The 19,727-nt window shown below is 37.5% G+C and overlaps 1 protein-coding gene across 2 annotated transcripts in view; it reads right to left on the reverse strand.

Moving 5' to 3' along the window:
* LOC149089108 (transmembrane protein 184C) overlaps nt 1-13,624 on the reverse strand; it is a 34,987-nt gene extending 21,363 nt beyond the window's left edge. The window contains exons 1-4 of one of the 2 annotated variants that reach the window (XM_089237246.1): nt 13,494-13,624; nt 10,470-10,745; nt 5,143-5,179; nt 205-407 (exon numbers count right to left, since the gene is read on the reverse strand). In XM_089237246.1, coding sequence (XP_089093372.1) covers nt 205-407; nt 5,143-5,179; nt 10,470-10,723 — 494 coding nt within the window. In that variant the 5' untranslated portion in view covers nt 10,724-10,745; nt 13,494-13,624. Of the gene's footprint in view, nt 1-204; nt 408-5,142; nt 5,180-10,469; nt 10,746-13,306 lie in introns of both variants that reach the window. The other variant, XM_089237247.1, reaches the window with a different exon arrangement.
* Between the last annotated feature and the right edge of the window lie 6,103 nt (nt 13,625-19,727).

Consider the following 19,727-nt stretch of genomic DNA (forward strand, 5'->3'; position numbering starts at 1 on the left):
TTTATATACTTCAGAAAACACCTCTAACCAGTTCAGCTAAAAGAGCATGTTCAACTAAAAAGAAAAATTTGTCATCACTTGATGTCTCGATCTCAATCATAGCTACGCTCAAGTTTTATTAATTTGAATACTGTAGTTGTTGGGAGGAGGAGAAACATCAATCATTTTTCAGTGAAAATATGTATTAGGAAATATATGCGTTACCTGCCCCCTAAACAAGGTGTCAAACAACATAGGGGAAATAAATGCTTCACACACGGCTTAGAATCTATGTATGATTCCAAATCCATCTCGTAGTACAGAAAGTTAAGCAAAAACACCATGAAATTGTAAATCACATATGCTTCGTAGCATTCCCTGCACGTGTCCAAATAAATTCCCGTCTTTGGAAAGGTCAGAGCGAGCCACTGAAAGGAAGAGATAGAAAAAAAATCTAAATATAGTATGTGCAATCAAGGTTAAGATACAAAAAACTGCATTTAGTACTTAGTGCTCACTTTTCTCCTTCAAAATTAAACTTGTTTATCTGAGTGAAACCTCGTTACAAGGATACTCAATACAATGATAAATCACTATACAACAATATTTTTTCATATCTTGATTAAAATTGCCTATAATCTAATGTTAAACCTCCTCTCAATACAATGATACCCTTTACTACAATAAAAATCCCTGTTTAACCATATTTTTTTAGGATGTTTTGCAAAAAAAAAAGTAATGCTGCAATATTTTTTTATATTCTGCTCAAAATCACTTATGATATATTTTTAAATTCCTTACAATTTTTTGTTCTTTTGAGGATGTTTATCTACATCAGTATTTTGCGGCATCTACCCTCTGAATGTGTGTTAATGAAGTTGCAATAAAGCTACTTCCTGTGCAGTGCACAAAATTGTTGTGAGATAAACCACTTCATGCACACAACTGATGTTAATGCTACCTCTCGATGTAACGATCTACAATGATATTTTTTCTTGGTCCATGGAGTATTGTTATATTGAGGTTTCACTGTAGTTAGAACCGATGACATTTGAAGAAAAAAAAATCATAGTTAAGAATAAAAAAATTATCATCAATTATAATTGTTTCTAATAAACTAGATTTGAGTAAATACATCAATATAAATGTGATATACAATAAAACCTGCCTCTAATGGAATCACAAGGGACTGAGATTTTTTCTCCGTTGAACACACGTTTCCACTTAATAACGATTAAATTGACATATAATGTGTAAAATTATGTAACAATCTGGTATGTAATTGAAATGAAATTAATTAATTGTACACTTTATAATTAAAAAAATAAATAAAATGATGTACATTTTCTCTACAATTAGTAAATATTTATAACTTGATATGGTACATTATTTTTGAAAATATTAACATTACATTAACTATTTGCATGGCCAAATAGTGAATGAAAAATTAAAAATGGTACCCTTTTGTGTAAATAAAAATAATTTTTTATTTTTTCCAGTAGTCAATAAGAGTTTTCTATATGCCGTTTGCACCTTTCGCTTCCTGACCTTCAGTAAACAGTTTTGCTTCAGAAATCATACAAGACTACTACTAAACCACACATTCACCTTGTCCATATTCCTCAGGAATTTCTAACAAATCGGTACATGTTTTGGAATGTATATGTACGTATAGTAAATCTGAAGTGTAGTTTGTTTCTGTGTAATGCTTGTTATATGTAGTGCTGCCATCAATTTTTCTAACTCTGAGTGAAGTATAATGATTGAAACAATTGTATCATTGTAGGCCTGTTGCTCTCTGCGATGAGACTTTTTAATGGAGAGATGGACTCGCATTTATGCCTCAAAGTTGGGAACCCTGGAAAACCAACTTCAGCTGACAACCATTTGGCAACAGTGGGGTTCGAACCTGTGCCCTTGTGATGCGGACCCCACCATCGCCACGGCTGTGGTCAGCTGAAGTTTGTTTTCTCAGAAATCATACTAAATGTCAGTGAGTAATTCTGACGTAAAGCAAAGTGCTGCAGTTCTTTCAAGGTTTTGATATCATCTATACATGAGTCTTCACCCTACACTGTTCTTCTTCTGTAATGACGACATTCATCTCATCTTCATCCTCTTCTTTTTGACCTTCTCTGAAATTTTCAATGAGTGTGTCAATATCAGGTTCAGCTTGTACATTGTTGTGCATGTTTATTTAATCCTCAGCTCTGCAATCACGAAAACCAGTTTGTATGCAATATTTAATTCTTGCATATCATTTGGAAATTCAACCCTTGTTATTGATTTTTCCTGTAGAAAAAAACTGCTTTTCCAAAAAAAATTGTTGCAGTTTCAGGAAGCAACTGCTTTACTACATTAATATCACATCATAAAGTACAGAAAAAGTTTTTGCTAATAGTACGGGTGGATGATATAGAACCCACATTGGCAAGCAGAGAACCCATAAAAAAAATTCTTAGCACAGCACTTTGATATATTTTATAATCCCTTGGTCTATTGAACATGAAACATTCATTGTGTTTGTAAAGAGGATAGAGTTTTTCTTTCCGTTTCTGCATTACACAGGTTTCTAATATGTATTTTGGCATTAAATCACAGGACCAAGATTTTTTTTCCCCAATGAAGACAGGTTTCCGCTTAATACAGGTTCCATTAAAGACAGGTTTTACTGTATTTACTATATAATTGGGAGGGGAAAAAATGTTTCAAAATGAAAAGAATCCCTAAATATGAAAAGAAGAATCAAAAATGAAAAATAATTTTATTCTAGAAGCAATAGTCGGTACTACTTCTATCTTTTTTATGTGGGAACTGTCTCATGATTACACCTGTGCAATGAATTGAAACTTGACTGATCCAGAATTTTTGTGCAAAAGAGATTATGAGAAATGAATCAGGCAGTTACAAGTATGACTCTTACTTTTCCTGAGGCTTTTTCCCAGAATGAAGTAATTCATCGTAAATACGCTCTTCTAAGTCTGACAAAAACAATGACAGAGACTCATGTAAAAAATTATTACTGACTACATAGACTTTTCCGCAAGATTGTCATTTGGCCAACTGGTGGAAATGATAACCCTGAACATCAGCTAAATGCAAACTGGCAGACTTAAGGTCTGTTCACACAGCCCATCTTCAACCTGAGTGATCCGTCTTGTTTCTTTGAATCACATTAGAATTGGTTTCTGAACTGCACCTACAGAGTGAATGAAAAGGATAGTGGAGGGAGGAAAAAAACTTTTTTTAACTGAGACGAGACAGTTCTCTTGAAACGGACCCATGAGAATAGACTGTTAATGTCTGTTCTTCCCTTCAATGGAAAAACTCTCGGTATGTTTTGGATCCTTTTGGCATGCACAAGCATCATTATACCCTCCCCCATACTTGATCTAAATATTGTTCTCATATTTAACCCTTAAACTGCTAAAATGGTCAGACATAAGCAGTGTTATCCGAAAAATTTTGACAAGTAATTTTTCACTCCTCTCCTAAATTTTGAGGGGTATTTTTCAAAAATAAGGGGTAATTTTTGAAAAATAATTTTAAATTGGAATTGAAACAGTGAAAACCATATGAAACACATTCATAGCCTATATAAAATTCATGATACGTAAATGAAAACATACGTCAAAACTTTCAAACTTTGAAAAATGTTTAATCTAAACACACTTATATAAATAATGATTTGATACAAATATATAACAAAAATATGAGATAACAAGAACCAACTTAATTATACACACATGCAGTTTATGTATGATTCAACCTAAATTTTGAGGAGTATTTTGACCCCCAAAGAAAATTTTGAGGGTGAAAATTAATTTCAGGGAGTGAAATGTGCATCTAGATGCATATTGGCAAATGCTGGATATAAGGATGAATCAAATGAAAATGGAACAGTAGTTGTAATTTGGTTTATTTTTGTATGAACATGGCGAAATTTTTGTGAAAAGTTAGAGTGAAGGTAAGGAGGCAACTCCTACTGAAGAATAAGACTTGCTCCAGGTAGTCTATTGGAAGCACATAATGTGTGCCGGAGGTCGGCCAACAGTATCAACCGGCAAGCAATCAGTTGTTTTTTCAGCTGCATCTGTGGAATGTTTGTGAATAAAGAGCAATGTGATATTCTTTTTTGTTTTTTGGCAGAACGAGTTAGCATTCATGAAGTGCATCAGCGAATGAAGGCAGTGTACAGAGGGGGGAGGAGCATGCACTGGTATTCATTCACATACAGGACTAGCACAAATGTTTCCACGAGAGAGGGGAATCTGTGAATGATGATATGCGACCTGGTTAAGGCCACCTGGTCATCAAAGAGGCTTTGGTGAAAGAAGTCGACCAGATAATCAGTTTAATCAGTCGACGCACCATAAAGCACATCAGAAAAAAGTCTGAGTGAGTTTCAGTTCCTTTCATGCCATTATTACAGAGAAACTCCACTACAGAACAATGAGTGCACCATGGAAACACTTGTACTAGTCCTGCATACGAATCAATGAAAGTGTATGTTCTTCGTACACTGCCTTCGTTCACTGAAGCACTTCGTGATCTCCAATTCTCTCTGCCAGATGTAATTGAAGATCTCGCCTTTCTTATAGATGAAAAAACAACTGCTTGCCTACAGGACAATACTGTTGGTCGACCGCCAGCACATATCACATGATTCCGAGCAACTACCTAGTGCAGGTCCACTCCCAGACAGGGATTGCCTTCTTTATCCTCGCCAGAATTATACAAAAATGAACCAAATTATGTCCACTTTTCTATTTTCATTTCATTAACCCTTATTTCATCTATTTTTCTAAGCCTTTCTTTATGTACAAGAAGCAAATTTCCCCTCCCCCTCCCTTGCATTAAAACTAATAATACAATATAACCTGCAAGAAATGGAACACAGAGAAACCGAAATAGTTTTCCTGTCCAAGACAAGTTTCCGTTATATCAAAAGATAATTCCATGGATCGAATCAATAAGTTTATATTTTAAAGAGTCTCTGTCTTGGACAGGTTTCCCTGTAGATGATTCAGCAGTTTGCTAAGCTGCAGTAAATAACAGAATTTTAATGGGGGTTTTTTTTTTTCTCAATTCAATTCTATAATTTTAATTCTTATTTTATTGTCAGCTTATTTGAGCAACCAAATATGAGAGATTCTCACTCACCGCATTCAATGCATAAATCGGTACCATCCAAAGAACCCTAGGAATAAAATAAGAAAAAAATCTTTTTATTACATGAATGACTTTGACAATTAATGACTTTACTCTCGAAAACATGAATTTCAAATATTTCTCAAAATACGTAATGCATTGAGCATATGTTTAGGTCAATGCCATACCTTTCTGAGATGAAATGCGACATTCACATTATGTACAGTCTATTTCAAAAGTTTAGACATTATAAATTTTTAACTGCGCCATGGATACCGCTTAAAATTTTTATCTTTTTTTTTGCTCATGATCAGAATGCAAAAACCTGCCTTAAACTTTGGTCATTGTTAAGGAAAATAAGTCTACTACTAAACCAGTCATGCAGCTTCCCCATATTCCTCTACGGAACTTCTAATGAATTGGTACATGTCGAATGTGTGTGTGTATATGTGTAGTCAACCTAACGTGAAGTTTGTTTCTGTGTAATGTTTGTTATGCATAGTGCCACCATTTGCCATCAATTTTTCTAACTATGCATGAGATGTAATGATTGAATAGTATACCATTGCAATTTTTTGAACTCAAAATTCTAAAAATAGCTGTCTCAAAATTTTTGAAAAACTTCTGATTATATGCAAATTTCAAAGATTGCATCTATATGGCATATCAGAGATGTGATAGTATACAAGTAAAAGGATATCAGACCGGTTTTCATTTAAAGAAAAATTGCCAAAGTCATCACATATCTTGTACGATGAAATAATTTGAGTATTTCACTTGAAAGCAAAAACAAAAGGCTGTAAAAGGGGCTTGTGATTGCTTTAAGGATGAAATACAGTGTCTTAAAGGTATTGACCCAATCACAATGTTTCTCCCAAAAGCGAAAACCTTGTTGAGGTTAGCAATGCAGTGCAAGTTTACGTGAAGACAAAACCATTCGAAGAATAATGGCTTCTATCAAAAAAAATCACTTCACATGAAATTGTGAAAGATCATGGAGTGAAAATTTCAATAGATACAGTTCATAGAAACTTGTATTTGATTCATGAAAGTGCGATTAGGAAACCGCCTGTCACAAAGAAGCACCAAAGGGAAGTAGAGATAAAAGACTGAAATGGATAAAAAATCATATATTTTATGGCGATAAATAACTTATAGTACCATATTTAGAGATGCAAAAAAATGAAACTTAAGTGTTCCAAATGGATAGTCTTCCTACTGGCATGAACTACAAGAAAGAACCAAGAATTTTTTTTCAGCAGACAGCAAAGTGGAGCTTCAATAATGGTATGGGCAGCATTTGCTTCTTGTGGTCATGCTTCCATAACTTTTTGAAATTGGCCGTCAAAACTCTGATGCTTACAAGGAGACCCTCAACAAAAATTTGCTACCAATTAGAGAAGATTTAGGGGTGGGGGCAAACTGATGGACACTTCAAGATTATAATCTGTCTATTCAAAGGTGAGCTGCCACAAAACAGCTATTTAATTGTAAAAATGTATCGGTTTTAGACTAGCCAGTTATGAGACCTGACTTGAATCTTATTAGGAATGTTTACTTACAGTAAAACCTCTCTTTTGCAGACATTGGTGGGACAAAAAAAATTTGTCCATAAAAGAGGGTGACAGTTAATCAGGGGAGCCCGAGTGGCGCAGTGGTAAAGATGCTCGCCTTCCACTATGAAGGTTACCATCAGGGTCCATGGGTTCGAATCCGGGCATAGAACATCAGAAGAAAGTTCTTTACCTACTGAGCCTAGGGCGACCACCGATGGATGGAGCCTTCATTTCCCACCCAACTCCACTGGTTGAAAATTGCAGTATGGCGATATATGACCGGCGTTGTTGTGCGGTAGAGTAGTACTAGTTAATCAGGGGTTTGAAATGCATACTTTTATTATACAAGGGAAAATTATAATTTCGCTGTAAAATAAGGGTGGCTGCATCTGAAGTTCAGTTAAGAGGGGTTTTACTGTAAATGTGTACGTAAACAAAATACAGTGTTCAACTGTTGGTGATTTGAAGAGCTCTATTGAGGAAGCATGGTAAAATTTTGATGTTGAAACCCTACAGAATTTAGTTAGTTCCATGGAGGATAGTGTACTTGAGGTTGTTAAAAAAATGAAAAGTCTCTTCTCTATTAAAAGGTCATAATTCTTTTTAATTTGAATTTTCCCTAAACTTTTGAGACAGCCATTTTTATTATTTCCGGTATTATAAATATTCTAAATGTTCTTCAGTAGAATTTTTTTTTCTTACATATGTAGAAATGCTTAAGGTATTATTCATTAAAAGATGCTAATTTTAGTCTGCGTATTTTTCTTGTTATTTTAAGAAAAGTACATTATCTAAAATTCTGGAAATGGACTGTATATTACAGAAATTTGGCATCTCAAAGCACATGCATAAGCTCTACCATAACGTTTATGACTAATGAGGTCATCCCAATAGCCATCGATCGAAGGAGAGTTTTTGTGGCTAAGAAGGTCGTTGTCAGAATGGGTTCATTGTCAATGTTTTTTTTTTTCAAGAAACACATGTTCACCATGCTAGATACCTGCAAGCATCTTGGTTTTGGGGGAGGGGAATATGTTGAGGATTAACCTATCCCAAAAAAAGGTCCACATTTTTTTTTTTCGTCTCACTACTCTCCTTCTCAGAAAAAGGAATGTTCCCATCACCATGCCCAGCGCCTTCGTGGCTGAGCAAACCCATAGGATCCCGTGTTGTACTTGCTGGTTATTTTGCCTACTTTCAGAAATGCCACTTCAGCTCAAGGAATTCTCCTTTGACACTATACGTTAATGTTTGATTTCATTAATATTTTGTTAAATTCGAGTAAATAAGGTAACTAGTGTGAGCTTATTCAGAACAGTATAGTAATAACTACGGCTCAGATTTTTATGACCTAAAAACATGAAAATATGACCTTAAAATGAAAAAATATGACAATATTCCCATTATCCCATTTCATCTTTTCTTTTTCAGTTATTGCTTCTTATCTTATAAAATAATATAAAACCATAATGCAAAAAAAAACAAAAAACACTGTTATAGAGTTTTACAGTAATGGGGAGCAAGCGGTGGAAACTCCCCCTCTTCCATGACAAAAACCTCTGTGTTTAGGCATGATGAAAATGCATTGCAGGCAAAGATTTTGAACGTCAGAATGAAAAATATCTTTCACACATATTTGGCATGTCATGCTCCCCTGAGAACAAAAAAAAATGGCAATTGAGAGTTTAAGAAGAAATTTTAACAAAAAAGGAAATAAAAGACAATAATTCATTTAAGTGCATACTATATCCCCTAAAAAAATGCCCACGGATTAAAATTTTTTGCTAATAAAAATGATCTATTGTTTGAAAATTTCTAAAATATGATTGATCGCTCAAAAATGCTACAAATATGACCGATCGCTCAAAAATGCTATAAATATGACCGATCACTCAAAAATGCTAAAAATATGACCATTAGCTCGAAAATGCTAACAATATGACCATTAGCTCGAAAATGCTAAAAATATGACCATTAGCTCGAAAATGCCAAAAATATGACTTTTCAGAAAAAAAATATGAGATCATAAAAATATGAGCCCTAGTAATAACATTATGTTACCTCGATTTACGCCAGCTCACATTCATGTCATATCACCACAAAAAAAATTTTTTATCCTCAATTAGATATGCATTTTGAACTAATTAAGCTTTGTTTGAGGGCTTTTTACATCATGTTCTAACTTTAAAGAAAATTTATTTGAATAGAAAATATACACATTTGCGTTTCAAGTAAAACTTAGATAGCAAAATCCAATCAGCTGATGGAAAAAAATTTAAAATTCGCACATTCCTGCTTTTAGATGGAGGGGGATGATATTAAAAGTATATATTTTCTTTTGATATATATTTTTTTTTTTCAAATTTTTTGCTAAAATATTAATTTTTTAAAATTCTAATTTCTGGTTGTCCCCCTATGCCGTGGGAATCAAATGATTTAAATTGAAGATGATATGCTATTAGGAATTTCATATCTGATTTATTATTGATTTCAATGTGATTTAGGATTTTATATTTGAATTAAGATTTAATATGTGATACAAGATTATATGTTTGATTTCCGATTGTATAGGCCTACGTAGATTGTGATCTTGCAACTGATTTTATATTTGTGCTCATAATGTATTTTGTAATGCATGTTTTTTTATAAAAAAATTGCCAGAGGTATCCAGTTTGTGAGAACATTGAGCCGATATTGCCATATGGTGATGTGGCCTGGGTATCTTTCGGTTTGATGGTTGGCCCTATGCTCCCCTCTCCAGCAAAACTAAGCATTTTCCCTGAGAATTATACAAATACAAATACAACGCCACAACAGGCAAATTGCCCAACGAGGTGGCTGACTTAAGAACATCGTGGATCCCCGAGCCATTTTTTTTGGAGGCCCTACCTACTACTGCTACACCACAACACCCCCCCCCCACACCCCTGCGGAACCTCCAACGAATCGGTACATGCGGGAATGTGCGTGTACGTGTAGTGAAACCTGACGTGAAGTTTTTGTTGTTTCTCTGTAATGCTTGTTATGTGTAGTGCTGCCATCTGCCACCAGTTTTTCTAACTATGAGTGAAGTGTTATGATTGAATGATTTATCGTTGTAGGACTGTTGCTCTCTGTGGCGAGACTTTTTAACGGGGAGATCGGCTCGCATTTGCGCCTTGAAGTTGGGAACCACAGAAAACCAACTTCAGCCGACCACCACTGTGGGGTTCGAACCCGGATCCTCGCATCGTGAGTCCGTGACTATAACTATATTATCTAAATCTTATCTAAATAATATCTAAAGGCCAACAATATAGAATAAAACACAGTACAGTAAAGCCACAAATCCATAGGACTCAGAAAAATGTCTGTGAAAGAGAGATGATCTCCATTATAGGAAATGTTAATTTATTGCAGTTCCTTTGTATAAGGAATCAAAGAAAGAATTCTCTGAAAGTCCGCCTTTTCCCCCGATTATTTTTGCGATTGGCCCTGCTCAGTACCATGTTTCGAAGAGGGTCCTCTGTCCGAGTGAAATTCCAGGCCATTTTCCAATAGAATTTTTTTCAAAGGTCAGGATACAAAACTATAAATGTTCTTTTGCAAAACTTGGAAAATGCAACCAATACGCTTATTGGATCCATTCGAGAAAATGCAACCAAATGTTGCCGTGGTGGAGAAATACTTTGAAAAAACATAATGATTTATTTGAAACTACCCAAGATAAATTGAAATGAATCATGATATTTACTCAGAGTGTTCAAAGTTGTTCTATGCATACAAATATCAGTGTGAGATTACCTAATGATATGCTTCTGTAGGAATGGCTTGTTATAATGCACCAAATGTTGAGTTATTTCCCAGAAAGTAATCGGCAGCGCCATCAAAACGAAGAACCCTCCACTGAACCATGCTTGTGCATACGGTGTCGCACCACTCCGTTGATACTTGAGGCTGCACAGTGGTAAAACCACCAAGATGATCATGCAATAGAAAGCCATCACTGCTGGGCGAATCCACATTCGCCATCTTTGAAGAAGCCATGTGCAACACATTTTTGTCCTCCTTATCTATCACCTGCAAAAAATAAAAAATAAACAAATAACATTCAAGCATTTAGGTGTTTAAAAAAAAAAAAGGTTAGGCAAAACTTGTGAAAAAAATTTATTTTTCTCCACTTGATACTACGATAACTGTCGTAGTTACTCTTGCGTCCTTTCTCCTCAAAAATAAAACCTGTTCATCCCTTTCGGACTTAAGGTTTCCGACTACCTTTCTTGTCACTTTTCTTTTAAAATGGTATGGCAGTGAACTTAATAACATTTTTTGATAGAAAGTGTCACAAAATTATGAAAACAATAATAAATTTCAGAATTTCTATGTCATTTTCTATGAAAAAGTCATTTTTACGTAAAATTTTAAGCAAAACTTGTGTAATGTTGGAAACACGATTACAAAAATTTCTACGAATGAAATGTTTTGTTACTTTTACAGTACATTCAGCTAGGAATGGTGCAGGTTAGGAAGCAAAATTTAATGGATGGTGTGTATAGGCGGAGATATACTTGGAAGTCTGGGGGGGCACAATGATGTCAATACATTAGATCAGTCAAGTCCACCTTTGACGCTAGGGGGGGGGGGCAATACCCCCCAAAGCCCCCCCCCCCATATCTCCACCCATGAAGGTGTGGTATGCACATAAGTTACACTTAAATCTGTAGAGGTACGTGTGAATTTTTAGAAATTTCATCTACAAAACACTGTAATTACACAAATATATGTAACAGACCTTAGATTTTAGTTCATAACCTCAACAATATATAGCACAAAAGCACCACATTAAAATTTTGCAATGATACTGTAAGGTTTCCCCCATTGGGAAGAGGCATGATAGGATTAGAAAGCGTGGGTGGGGGAGAAAGACCCTCGATGGAGAAGAGGAAAGAAGCTTGGTGTGTTTTCAGTTAGTTAGAGAGTGGCTCCTGTGGGCTCAGGAGGTAATTTCAAAGGCTCTCTGTAAGTGAGTGGAACGAGTAAATAGTATAATGTTTACTGTGAAAAACTATGATTAAACCAAGTATTATATAAGTGGCAGAGAGAGTGTTTATGATTATGGCAATCAGTCATTGGAAAACGAACCCGACAGATACATTGAATAGATTTTTTAAAATAATGTAAAATGTCAAAAAAGTAGAGTTCTCCGTAAAACACGTTTAAAATGTTTGTTTACGTATTACTTTTATGTTAAAAACACAAGACTAAAGTGAATGTAACATCCATTCTAAGTGTCCTACCCACGAAACAAGGCCTATTTTGAAATCCCAAAGAATAGGGCTTTCATAAAATATATAAAAAATGAAAATATTTTTCTTTCAAACTGACATTTTCAACATAGTCAGATATCTGAAAGCTTCAAGTGTGAAAACCTGATGCTGCTGTCACGCGACACTTCTGTGACCAATCAAAACTGGATTTTGGGTCGAAACTGGGAAGTTCGGGAGAAGTTGTTGAAAACTAGGCTTTTTTTCTTAAGGTACTCTGGGCAGATAGCCTCCTTTCAGAACATGGAGGGCACATGCAGGGTTTCCATATTAAGGAATGTCAACCTCTACCCTGCCAGATCATAGAAGACGCTGCTCCTGGGCCACCACCTCTCATGACGGCTCTCCAGAGGCCTTCTCTCTCCAACCAACGTTGGTCAACACTGCTAGAAGCGATCCACCTGGGGCCACACATCTGAAGACGACGCTCCTGGACCACCACCCTACCGTCTCTCATGACGACTCTCCCGTGCCACCTCTTTCCACCTACATCCAACATTGGTCATCGCTGTTGAAGCGACAATCCGAAGACGATGCTTCTGGGACCTCTGTCCCACAAGACGGCCTGCCTTGGGCTTTCATCGATGACGTCCTCTGGCTAGCATCTCGCCGGATGAGCTTACAGTGAACCTGTCTTCCGCACATTTCCCAGAGAAGGGAACCAGATATCCGTAAGACAACAAGTAAAATAATAACATAATAAACTTTAAGTAAAGTTTATAACGTTAATTTTAGGGGAACGTTGTGGAGTGAAAAAAGATGTAGTGTTGAGAATTGAAAAAGGTATGTTGAGATGGTTTGGATATATAGAGAAGCTAGACGAAACAAGTATACAAGACGAGTGTAGATGGGAGAGTTGGAAGGGGTCGACCTCAGCGAACGTACCTCAATCAGATCGAGGACGTTTTTAGCAAGGACGTGCAGCCCACAGGCGGCGAAACCATAAATCTACCTTTGGTCACTGGGGGAAGGGGGGTCTATCTTTAATTCTTGATTTGCTTAGGACTCTCCCCCCCCCCCATAAAAATTTTATAAACGACAATGGACCTCTGAATCCCCGGGCTAGATACCTATGACTCGTTGTCGTCGGATTCTGCCCCTTAGGATATCCACGGGTCCCATGAGTGGGGGGGGGGGGTGCCCAGGCGAAAATGAGGAAAGGCACCTATGAGTGCCCACCACCCAAAAAAAAAGGAATGGTTAAAAATATAAAACTGAAATAGATAAATGCACAATGGAAGCCAAATACTAGAATCCACAATATTAATTTTACGTCCCATTAAATTTTCAATTGAAAAAACGAATTTCAATTACCACCTCGGAAATCACAATTTGTACAATAATAATAAATAATTTGTGAATTAAATAAAAGGAGCGTGGGAAAAACAAGACTAGAATTACAAATACTCGCAAATATAAGAATGTATTCCCCTCGCCCCTTGAAAATTCTCAGTATATATTTAGATTAACCTATAAAATTTTTATTTTTTAAACGTCATCTTACATTAGTGTTGGTAAACAAAGCATCTCAGCAATATTCGTTGCTCAAGACAAATTCTGTAAACAAAGTTGGTTTTCAATGTTGTCATGGGGTAATGGGATCGACAGACTTTGATATGTCAGAGGCTTATTCAGCGTGACCATATTTTTTTTTTTTTTTCACTAGGATTACGGAAAAGTTTTAATCATGTTTAGTGACGCGGTTCGACGCTGATTTAGTTTAGGTGGTAAAACCGAGTTTTCCTAGAAACAGGTTTCCTGTGCCGCGCGCAACGTGATTCACCCAGCGCGACACGCCATCCACTCACCAGTACGAAAAGCAGCATGACTGTTTTAATACAGAGCGCAATACGACGCCTGACGACAGCGCTTTACGTCGGGCGTGATTGGCCGACTGCTCCTGGAGGAGTCAAATGCGTCGTGCGCAGCGCGTTTTGCCGATGTTCTCTTCACACTCTTGTGTGTTTTCTTTCCCTTCAAACCGGAGCATGCAGACGAAACAGGATAGCTGATGCCAAGGCCAAATACTATAACATAGCCGCCCTGATCTGATGCGCCACGCTAGGAAAACACAAACGCGTAGCGTGGTTATGTAACACGTTTCTGTCGGCGCGAAATAGTCTAATTCGGTTCACGCTGCGCAACAAACCTATTCCTAGGAAAACCCGGCTTAAATCGTCGCTTTGTGAGGTCAAAGGTCGCAGGTTCGAATCTAGCTGCTAACAGACTCAGCGCAATTTTTTTTTTCTCACTTCCCTCAAAAATCCTTCTTTTCTGGTCTTTTTATGCGTCTCTGTGGGAACTTTGATTCCTAAAATAAGTATAAATATTAAATTAATTACCATTTATACCAGTGCAAGGATTCTCAAACCTTTTCCACCCGCAGCGCCCCTGTCCCAGAGCTTTTTGACAAGGCCACCAAGAAGGAGGCCGTGGATCACCACCTCCCGTTACCCAGAGCACTGGTAAAAAGAAAGTTAAAACAATCAATGCTAAGAAAATGGCAACACCAGTGGGACTCCAACACCATAGTAGGAAGATCCATCAGATCTTACCAAAGGCCGTAATGGATTACAACGGTTGGACAAGGAGAATGACCCCTTACTTTACAGAGTATGGACCCTTTCCAGCCTATCTCAAGAGATTCCACATTAGATCAACCGACAGCTGTAGGTGCGGGGAAAGAGGCACCTTAGAGGAGAAATAAAGAGGAGACTTATATCTCTTCTCGATGAGAGGCCCCCGAATACTAACGTTTAGAAATTCTGCTAACGACTCAACAAAATGCCCCCTTAGGAAGGAGCTACAGTTCGGTGCGCCTTCAGAAGAGAACACACCTTTATGGAGAGCTGAACTCTTGAAAAGGACAGACCGTACAGAGAAAATTGAAAAACTTATACGCCTAATCGAAGGTAACCAAGACAATTTCATGCCTATAAAAGCTCGTCCGCAAGCTAATCGGAGAAAACCCTCGATGGCTGCTTCGTCAGAGGAAGATTCAGACGAGGTGGAGGAACAATAACGTGGTAAAAGGACGCTCACCATTAGCAGTGAACCGCCCTCCAACTCATCCGAAGGAAACTTTTTCAACTTTCAGCTCAGAAACGAAAGCTAACGCCGGTCGAAACCAAACAGCCAACCAGAAGAAATAACGGAGTACATGGGACAACCAGAAGAGAGAGAGGACTTGTGGTGGAGGAGCCGTGGGGGTAACCATGTACAACATCATCTGCGCCGCTGTGGTCATAGTGACAGACTCGCAGGGACCCGGGTTCGAGACCCACCTTGTCGCCTCAGTGGTGGTTGGCTGCACTTGGTTTTTTTGTGGTTCCTAACTTCAAGGCGCAAATGCGAGCCGATCTCCCCGTTAAAAGGTCTCACCACAGAGAGCAACAGGCCGACAAACAGTACAAATATTCAGTCACTACACACATCACTCACTTCACTTCTGAGATATAGATGGCAGCACTGAAAAATATTACACAACACTAGATACGCACTCAGACTGCTAGGTACACACACTTACAATTCTGGCACAACTCACTAGGTAGTAAATTGCTTATGGCGATAGACCTGAGTTGTGCTCGGTTTGAAAAAAAAAAACATCATCTGCACCCCCAAGTGGCACGGTGGCGCGAGGTGGAGGATTGGCTGCACGTACGAAAAACTGCTCCCCGGGGTGGCGAATGCTCGTAAGGTAGTTTGTGACATTTTGGAGACTTCTCCAACGAGCCCCGGGAGGGCCAGATCTGACTATTTAAAGCAATATTGGTATGAAATACGATCTTTTCTGCGCACTGAGGTGGCATGCTGTCGCGGGGCAGAAAACAAACTGCACATGTAATGTCAGCATCCCGAGTAAAACTGTATACTGAAGTGAAAAGAGAGGGTAATGCCAACACTTTCTATAGCAGAACGTCTCCGAGCGAAGCTCGTGACGTCACTGAAGTCATCCATTTCACCTATAGTCATTGAATACACAGTCGACACCCCCCCCCCCCCCCGTATTCACGGTTTTTTTTCCTTTACTGGAAAAAAATTTTGCAACACTCAGAAATCGTTATTCATGTGTTTTGTTTGCAAAATTCGAGTTGTGCATGTTTAGGATGGCTCGCTAATGACATTACTGTCAACACTAGAACCGTGGCAGCTCCTAAGAGAGACAGTCGCCTCGGGTTATTAACTTTTGGCCACAATGTGCGCTCCAGGACACGATCATTTCTGCAGAGCCAACTGAAGAGATTATAAAAGACATTGTCACGTTAGCGAAACAGATGGGGGGAGAAGTCGAACAGCTAATTAATAACAATTCAGAGGCATTGACCGAGAAGGAATTAATGCAGGTTGACTGCTCCTGAAACTGAAGCGGTACCAGATGAAGATCAATATAAAGAAGTGGAAGGCAAGTTCACCCATGAGTAACATAGCGGAAGGGCTTCGAAAGTTTAAATCAGCAATAGATTGTTTTCATGACATAGATCCCTATATGGCACGTTCTTCACATGTAGAAAAATTAGAAGAGGAAGCCTTGTCAACATACTCCAACATACTTGATGATATGAAGAAGAAAAGAAACGGCAAACAGAAATCACAATGTTCTTTCAGAAAACATCGCCGACAATCGCTGCACCCTCTGTTACATTCCCTTCTATCTTCTGCGTCACGCTGCTCTTCTCATGCTGCTCAATAAACGAGATATACAGAAAAAAACCTATATGATTTCAGTTATTCGCGGTAACCCCGCGAATATGGGGGGCGGGGGCAATTGTACTGGTTCGAAGATAGCCGGAAATAATTTAAACGAATCCATGTCATAGCTGACAAGTCTCCCGAATTTTAGCTTCCTCTCTCGATCTCCCGAAAAGTTCTTAAATCTCCCGAATTTTTACGAAAATCACAAAAATCATCCTCTCTCTAATTGTCCCTAAAAATTCCCTACTTCATTTAAAGGCCCATTTACACGAGGGAAGTGCTTTAGTTGGTAACTAAATTTTAAGTTGCCAAGTACGATACAATGTATGCAGACGATAAGTCTGCATACATTGTCCGTATAATGTTTACACGGCTTTAGTTGGCAAGTACGCAAGTGATTTAGTTCGTAAGTGAACTTACCAACGGACTTTTTACCGACGATAAGTCGCATGCGCCGGCGCACTGTGGTGTTCTGCGTTGCCTGCTGTGTTGTCGTTGTTCTAGAATGTTCTTTCTGTTAAAAAAATACAGCGAGATGGCTGAAACTTCCAACTGCCATTTTCAAAAACGTGTCTTCTCTCCATTTTTTCTTCCAAATGACGTCCAAATGCGGCGTTTTGAATGATTTGAAAAATCGTTGGAGATTAGTTCGTTTTCTTTCCCTTCCTTATATATAATGTAGTGTATTCCGAAGCTATTCCGTTTTATTAATTTATTGATATGTCTAACAGAAAAAAAAATTATTTTACTACGCTTTATATTGATTATAAATATTAGAGGGCTGCAAAATATAATCTAGATTGTTTTTAAGATTCTGAATAAATTATCATTGAAGAAAATGCTTAAAATGTATGAATTTATCAAAAATGTGCGTAACTATATTTAATACTGTATATTGCTTACTTTTTCTGTCAGGAAACGGTGCGGAATCACGAGAAACTTGAATTTTTTTCGTTTTTTCTGGTAATACATGTTCTACTGACAGAAACTGTACATGCACAACCGAATGCGGTCCACACAAACCATAAAATACTGTGGAACTGCCTATCTCAGCATTTGTGGGGGTTTTTTTTTCAAGGAAAAACAAGGATTTTACTTCAAGTGGCTCCAAACAAAGCTCTTCTCCCCGTCTATAGCAGATTTCACCACTGTAATTTCTTTATATTCAAATTAGGATCACCTATGGAACTGCTTTTTGTCGGTGTCCTTGTTTCACTGATGGCCATCCATTAAACACAAAAGCTTTCACCAAAGCCCTGACCGGCGGCGTCAAAAAGAATGTAGTTTGTTTTCTCTTCTGCGGGAGACAGCAGGGGTTCCCATAGGGACGGATGCCTTCAGGTGACATATTTCCCACATTAAGCGACACGAATACACTCCCCGTCCTTCTATAGGAAATGGTGCTTGTATTCACAAAACCTGCATTAAAGCAGCCGAAACTGAACCTTATTGAAATGCTCTTTGTCAGCTGCGGCTCACTTTCATCATGAAAAGAAAAAAAAGACTCAAATACATGGTATAAAAAAAAAAGTCAAATGTTTGGAAGCATTTCGGAAACCGATTTTTTCTTTCTTCCAAAAATTTCCGCCCTACGTATACTGGCTCCAGCCTTGGGGGCCACGGCTTTAGCAAGCCTTCTCGGGGCTCCGGTGCATAGTTTTTCACGGGGGCTCCCTTGAAAGGGTTATACTCAAAAAAGGAGGATGATTCTTATTTTGCAGAATAAGAAACTGATTTTAAGAAATGTGCAAAATAAGTAAATGTTTTTTTTTTGGGGCCACCTATTTGGCTCAGGTTCCTGGAGCATTATCCCGGTTGCCCCAGCCTAGTAATTACCATCATTTTTAGTTTTTCATGCTACTAATCCATTACCTGTGAAAAGTCTGGCTTTGGGGGGCCCGCCAAAGATCCCAGACTAGAAGCCCTTCCCCAGTATGTGGGAGTCCATGGCCCTGCTTATAGCCCGCTGAGTGCCCTCTCCCGGTAAACACGCCACTAGATGCCACGGACAATCGTGGCGACTGCAGTGGTTATTAATGTACCACCATTTCACATTTGAAATGAATCCTCTCGCGCTTACTTTAACCTGTGACCTTGAAATTTTAATCAAATAAATATGTTACCTAGACAATTGCCCTTTGCCTAAGTTTCATTCCCCTAAACTAATTTCTTCTTGCTGTTGGGATTTTATTTTCCGCCAGTGTATTTTGGAATGCAATGTCTGAAAGTTTGAAGACCTTAGGTAATATGATAAAAAAAAAGAGGAAGCAACAGCTGTGTGTGTGTGTGAAAACGCTAAGAAACGTTCAATACAACCTAGTAATAAACTCAAATACCCTTCCACTCATTCGAAAGCCCCAATACCTCAAACTATATTTGTAATTGAAAAAAAATTCACAACGAAACTGAAAACATTCAGTTCAGAAAAAAATGGTCAGTTCTCATAAAAGATTCAAATTTAAAAAAAATTTAATGAAACATTTTTGCTTGAAAATCAAATTCTTAAAAACCAATGGTTACAAAATGAGCACATGCTAATGTTTTGTAGAACAATAATTTTAAATATTAAAGAAAAAAGTTTTACAGAGCAATTTTTAATCTTTTTTTTTCAGAACGAAATCACTACGATATAATGCACATCGATAAATAATATAATATTAAAAAAGGAGTTTAAGTACATTCGTAATCAAACTAATCAAAATTATAATTTACTCATACTTTAAAAAAAACAATTCTATCTATCATAATTGTTGCCATGTATTAAAAAAAATCCTTATAAGAACCATGTGGTAAATGCAATGTGATACTATATAGGTATAGCAATAATCATTACAGTACACACTGGGCAATCAAAGAAACCAGTCAAAACCTAAAGATTTCCATACTTTTATGGCAGTGGCTCTCAAACCTGTCATCTGAAGCTCCCCAGAATAGTGTGGTGGATATTTTAACATATAAAAGCACCCCTTCAAAGCACAAATAAGCACAGAAATTAATATCTCCAGCTATCAATGACGCACACTTTGACAAACACTGCATCATGAAA

The sequence above is a fragment of the Pholcus phalangioides genome, unplaced genomic scaffold, assembly GCF_987345545.1.
Source record: "Pholcus phalangioides strain wild (caught in Gottingen) unplaced genomic scaffold, Ppha-v1.0 ptg000002l_1, whole genome shotgun sequence".
NCBI classification, from domain to species: domain Eukaryota; kingdom Metazoa; phylum Arthropoda; class Arachnida; order Araneae; family Pholcidae; genus Pholcus; species Pholcus phalangioides.